We start from the raw sequence: 6,279 nt of genomic DNA, 5'->3' as shown, positions 1-6,279 counted from the left end.
CGCTCATAAACAGCGTCCGAATCGCGTAGCACTTGCTTAGCACTATTTGCTGATTGCACAAAGCTAAGAAAAGAATCTGACAAATATTCCACAATAATTCCGCTACGACCCATTCATCAGTTAGCATATCAGGAGTTGGCTGATCAATAACTTTGATCACCTTTAGTTCAGTTAACAATGAACGAATTCTAAATTTCCATACACTGTACTTTTCATCATTAAATGGTTGAATGTTTCTCTTTCTATTTAAATTTGCCATTGTTTTATTGTCTTCATATTTAACTGTACACTTAAAACTATGCATACACACAAATGTATATATATCGTCACGGGGCCCGCGTTTTCCGACCCGTCCGACGGACGAAAACCGGGGCCACGACGGGTTAGGCACGTTCGGCCGCGCGGAACGTGTTTCGCCCGGTGACAAACGGTATCCCGTAGGTTCGGCTTTTTCCCCGACGGAGGACTTTACCAGGTTCGGGACTCGAAACGGGCGCCAGACACTCGCAAGTGTCACACGAACAATTTCGAAGATTACGCGAGACGCTAATTATTCCGCCGAACCTACGAGGACCGTGCGAGGGCCTGAATAGCGGCAGCCTGGGCCAGGGTACTACGCGGAGGGAATGCGGGACGTTTCCCGCGGCGGAAAGGTTTCTCACGAAAGAAAGATAGACGAGAATGGGCTTCGACTTTACATTTATTAGTCTTGCTGATTACAGAAGGCTGCCGGGGCGACCCGGCAGCGATGGAAACGAAGCCCGCGCGGTATTGTACAATGATTCGACAGTTGGACGGTCGCTCGCGCTTCTTTCTCCCGATTCTACTTTCCTACGCGTCGAACCCGATCGTAGGCGCGATGTACGGCAGCTACGAGTGGCAATTAGCCGGTCGAGAAGCGACCGGGTTCCGATGGTATACGCGGCAGCAATTCGAAATGACTGTGGCCGTCGGAATTAGCCGGAAACAGCGATACGGTTTTCGTCGCGTCGTCTCACCGTGGGACGTCCCCAGATTGGATTCGCCAAAAATCGGTAACGATACGGGCCCCCCGTCCGTTCACCGACCGACGGCCTCACCCCCTTCTCGATTCTATTCTGATCGCGAGTCACGGCGAGCGAGGTTACGTCTTAAATTCGACTCGAAGTCCGGCCGATTCGCAAAAACGCTACCGAGCCAACGCGAAAATTATAATGGTGCGGAAAAAAACCTGGTCGGCACTTACCACGCGGCACGTGGCTTCCTAGTCGCTTCGCTCTCTCTTGACGGCAGCTCTGGGCTCCCTAGCGGCTTATACTCTCCGGAATTCGGCAGCTCTTTCAATGCCTACCCTCGGCAGCGGTCACGGTGTTCGAAAATACTGGGTAATTGACGCACTGGTACAGTGACTAACCCGGACTAGATTCGGCAGCACAGTGCCCTACTTCGCGAAGACTCGCCAACGCGGAAGCGAGGCGTCCCCCACTATCCTACTCTTCCCTGCTCCCGCGCGACGCTCTAACCTATCGCTAGCTTTCGCGCGTCAGGGCCGCGTCCGTCGGTACGGGGCCCTCGGCTACGGATCTATCGGCTAACGCTTTCTTGGTGACGCGCGTTGATTGGCCGCTTCCCTTGGAGACAGACCGCGTGCCATTCCCTCGACGGGTGCGTGTAGCTTTTCGGGACGAGGCGGCGACGAGGTCGAGAAGATGTACGCCTCAGACCCGTAATTCCTCGGCGGCGCCTCCGGGTTGGTAGGCCCGGGCTCGGTGTCCTTCTCGTTGGCTTTCTGCAGGGCGTCCTCCGTAGCCGTCCCCTGAACAGTTTCCCTCCGGATTTTCCGCGTTCCTGTGAGCTGGGAAAAGGATCCGGGTCCCCCTGGGACCCGGCCACGGTCCTGCAACTTCGTGTCGCGCCAAGTGGCGCGGCATTCAAACCGCGTCAATATCCGATCTGGGATCTCGGACGCTCCCAGGGAGATCGATCACGACCACCGTTATCGCGGTGGTGCTGCCAAAGGGCGGCCCGGTCTTTCGATCTCCGATCTGAGGGACGTGGACAATTTTGCCACGTCACAATATATATATACTGCTTATAACTATTTTATTTATCCTTTACGGTCTGTTATTTCACTTAATACACTACGCAGATAGTACACAATTAAACTGAGTTTAATACGTAACTGGGCCCATAACCTATTGGGATATGGGGTTTATTATAAGAAACACACAGTTGATTTTAATAAGAAAACTAATTTATTCAAAGAGACTCGGAAGGATTCTTTTAACTCTTGATACCTCGACACTCTGGACGAGACTAACGAAAAATGTGCAACGGAAAACCGTTGCTTAGGTTTGAAACCAGAAACGAAAGAAAAGGCCTGGGCCAGAAATGCGTTTATGACACCCCCCGACCCTTAAGAGTCGGGGTACTGCCAGAGTCCCATTGCTAAGGATAATAATCAGGCTCCGCGTTCCTGGCACTCTAAAGTGTTTCTCAACACAGAGATTATTTTTGCTTGTATACAAATTAGATATGAAAAATCCAACAATAACTATAATAACTTTATCTTTATCTTGCAATGCCCTTCGCCCGCCTGTACAGCGTCGTGTAAGGGATTTCAAAAGGTGCCGCCGCTCCGCGAATGCTTGATCCTTTTCTGAAACACGGAAACGGAACGCAACAGTTTCAAAAGCCGATTCCTTCCGGGATTTTAATTTAAAATAAGGAATATTACTTTATTTCGTTCAAGGCTTGTTCCATGACGTCCTCTGTCCAACGAGGCTTCCTGCCTGGTTGTTTGGAGGATGCTGAAACCATATTTATGATACGGAAGAACCCAATGCGAAACTGGGGATCCGCTAGGATAGTATAGCTTTCGTGGACGCACCCAATATGAAATCAGGGAGCCACTAGGTTGGAGAAATCTTTGCTGGATTAACGATTATGATTGTTAGTAGCCTCGTAACTTATATATATATATTTTTTTAATCGATACAATCCGAGCGGTAAGATTGTATCGTGTGGGAACTTTCAATTACTAGATTAGGATATTAGGCAATAATTAAGGGTTTATAGATTTCACGATTTTACAACAAGACACATATATTCTGTAATAAGTTCTGTTACAAATGTCTGTGTCGCGAATGAGTTTAAGGATGGTTTACGATTGAATATGTTTACCTATATTGCACGGTTTTGACGCACTGGCAATGCGGGGTCAGAGAAGTATTATTGAATGCCAAATAGAATATTCACCGATCTAACGGAATCTATAAGGTTAGTCACTTGATTCAAAAGGGACTTTTAGTTCTCAGAAAAGAGATTAGAGCTTCTAATCGAAATGAAAGTGGAGGAAACTTCTCCATACGTAACATAAGGGTCAATTAATAAAAAATAAGTAAATAAATTTATTAATTAAAAACAAATAATTAATTAATTAATTAATAAAACAATAAATAAATAAATTTCCATTTTTGTCAAATTAATAGAAAATAAATTAATTAACTGTATTGTTACGTCCCAAGTGGGCTGAATTACAATTTTAGGGGATAGGACGCAGTTTCGAACCTACCTGCATTCACCGGCTACGGTTCGGGTAATTGAGGATTGTTTAAATGAAGGTTGAACCCCTTTTTATAACAAACAACTTATAATTTATTCAAGATTAGGAACTGAATCAGATTATTATGAGGTTACAGAGGTTGCTTACAAAGAACGCATATACAAGGGAGGGTACAAATCGTGTTGGTACAAAGACAATGGTAACAATAGTAGTGATGATATTACCGAGGTGTAACTCTTCGGGCGGTGAGGTAGATGTAATGTCCGCCTTGATTCGTATCACTGGTGAATACTGCCCAGTTGCGCGGTATCACGACTTTTCGATTTACGACAATTTTCCGATTTTTACTAGCGGGCCGAATTAGCGCGAGTTTATTGGTTTACGATTGTTGGATTTGTACTGACTTTTGAGGGGTTGGTCTCCCTATTTATAAGACGGCCAATTCAATGTTTCCCAGAATGCTGGCCCAAAAGTCTCCACCTTGCATATTTTAGTTTTCTCTTGACTGGTCGGCTCCTTGTCGTCAGGGTCTTCTTACTAAGGAGTCGGCATCTTTTCCTCGTTACTCAGCATGGCGTGATGCCATTGTTATTGGCTTTTCGGAATGTAAACCGATCTTCATTTGCGTGTTTCGTAGTTGCTATAATTTCTTGTTGCTATGCTGTGGTATTGCGCGCTTGAGCTAACAGGGTTTTAATTTCTTGTGTTATATATATTTGCTTATTATATTATCTTATTTCTACGTTTTACCTCTCGTGTGGCATTATCGGATTTTCGTGATAATCTTTTAGTCTTTAGCGGTCGAACCTCCGGACGTGACAACACAATACACAACTTAATATACTAAGCGGCGTCAATTATAATACATAAGACTAAAACTATATATACAAGTGTTGCATACGCAACGGACGCGTGTTAACAACTGCTTTGCGCGGACGGCATGAAGCGCACCGACTTTCTTTTCGCGTACGTTCTTAGAACGGGGCGCGATGAGCCAGAAGGGCCAGGCGTACACGCATCGGCGGGCACAACGGAGGTGCCAGGGGTTGCCGCGGCCGGCAGTTCCGCAAGACCGAACGCAGGTTTCAGAAGCTCTATGGAGACAGAGCGCTCCTTGCCGTTCACGTCTATAATATAGACGCGGTCGGTAATCCGGTTCACAACTCTGTGCGGGCCGGTATACGGCTGTTCTAGAGCCTTCCGTGCCATACGCCGCATAAAGACGTGCGTGCAGGACTGCAGCTTCTTGAATACGAACACACGCTTCCTGCAGTTATGCACAACCGGCATCGGTCGCACCTCGCGCATAAAGCGTTTGAATTCTTCCAAGAAGACATTGGGATCGGGAGAGTCGTTCTCAGACAGAAAGAACTCACCCGGGAGGCGCAGGGTCGAGCCGAACACGAATTCGGCCGGGGACGCACCGACGTCCGCCCGCACGTGCACGCGTAATCCTAAGAGGACAGTCGGAGGACAGTCATTGTTCATCATTCTCTATGATCTCTTTCCATATTACAACTAATTTTTTCATGCCATTTCCGAAAAAAATAAAAAATGACGTTACTTATTAATTATGGGATCACATAATATTTTGTGTCACGAATGCACAGAATTTATTCGTTATTAAATATTGGAGTAGGATTATCTTTCTGAAACGACGGTTGACGTAAGATGTATAAACACATAAATATTTAAACAAAATAAATATACAGGGTGTCCCAATAGAGTTGTACTTTCTTGAAAGAGATGATTCCTGAGGTCATTTGAAGTAATTTTGTTATTTCCCAAAATGTTCTCCGCAAAAACACACACACACACACACACACACACACACACAGGCCAATCACAGCGCGACCAGTGCTGACGTCACCCTCAGCGGGACCTATCGCCGAACCGGAATCTCGTCTACTGTAGCCGTGGTCTGATTGGCTCGCGTTTTTCGTTAATAACTCGGTGATAAAGCCGCGGACAACATTTTTGCAACGGAAAAGTTACTTCAAATGGCGCCAGGACTCGGCCCTTACAAGGAAGAACAACATTTTTTAATTATATTAAATACATTAAAAATTAAATACACAAAATTCTCAATTAAAGACATGGGCCTGATGTTGTCTAATAATTATAACAATCCAAAACTGACTGTAAAATAAAAAGAATGTTAAATAGAATTGTTCGATGGCAGATCCTTATGCAAAATAGAAAAAATCTGAGTCAATCGTAAGGAACAAAAGTGAAAGAAAAATGCATTTCCTCTTTGAATAATTTCGATGAATTGAAGATATAAAAATATCCCCAAATTCTTTCAATGTATTTACAGTTTTGTGTTTGACCTACTCGTTTTGTCATTAATAAAATTCACATTCTAATAATTGTCCCTAGTAGCACAAAATATTGTATACACATTCATATAATATTAAAAAGAGATTCAATCTTTTTTTAATATTCGAATATACATACAATATTTATTTTATATTAAGTAAAAAATATTTCTTTTTAAATATTCAGGAAATATGTATTTCACGTTACGAGAAAAATATTTTTTTCTAAATATTAAATAAATCTTTTTTTCATATTAGAAGTAGAATATTTTTTCCTAATATACAAATAATATTTATTTAATATCAGGAAAAAAATATTTTTTTCTCATTATAAAACAAATCTTTATTAAATATTAGAAATAGAATATTTTTTCCTAATATACAAATAATATTTGTTTAATATTATGAAAAAAATAT

The 6,279-nt window shown here is 43.4% G+C and overlaps 1 protein-coding gene across 1 annotated transcript; it reads right to left on the bottom strand.

Annotated features, from left to right (window-relative positions):
• Positions 1-4,459: 4,459 nt before the first annotated feature.
• LOC143363132 (uncharacterized) lies at positions 4,460-5,035 on the bottom strand. Its single transcript, XM_076803740.1, has one exon. It carries the CDS (start codon positions 5,033-5,035, stop codon positions 4,460-4,462), a length of 576 nt encoding a protein of 191 aa, XP_076659855.1.
• Between the last annotated feature and the right edge of the window lie 1,244 nt (positions 5,036-6,279).

Source organism: Halictus rubicundus, unplaced genomic scaffold, assembly GCF_050948215.1.
Source record: "Halictus rubicundus isolate RS-2024b unplaced genomic scaffold, iyHalRubi1_principal scaffold0022, whole genome shotgun sequence".
Classification (NCBI taxonomy): domain Eukaryota; kingdom Metazoa; phylum Arthropoda; class Insecta; order Hymenoptera; family Halictidae; genus Halictus; species Halictus rubicundus.
The sequence above is the reverse complement of the archived record's forward strand: the minus strand, read 5'-3'. Positions and strand labels throughout refer to the sequence as shown.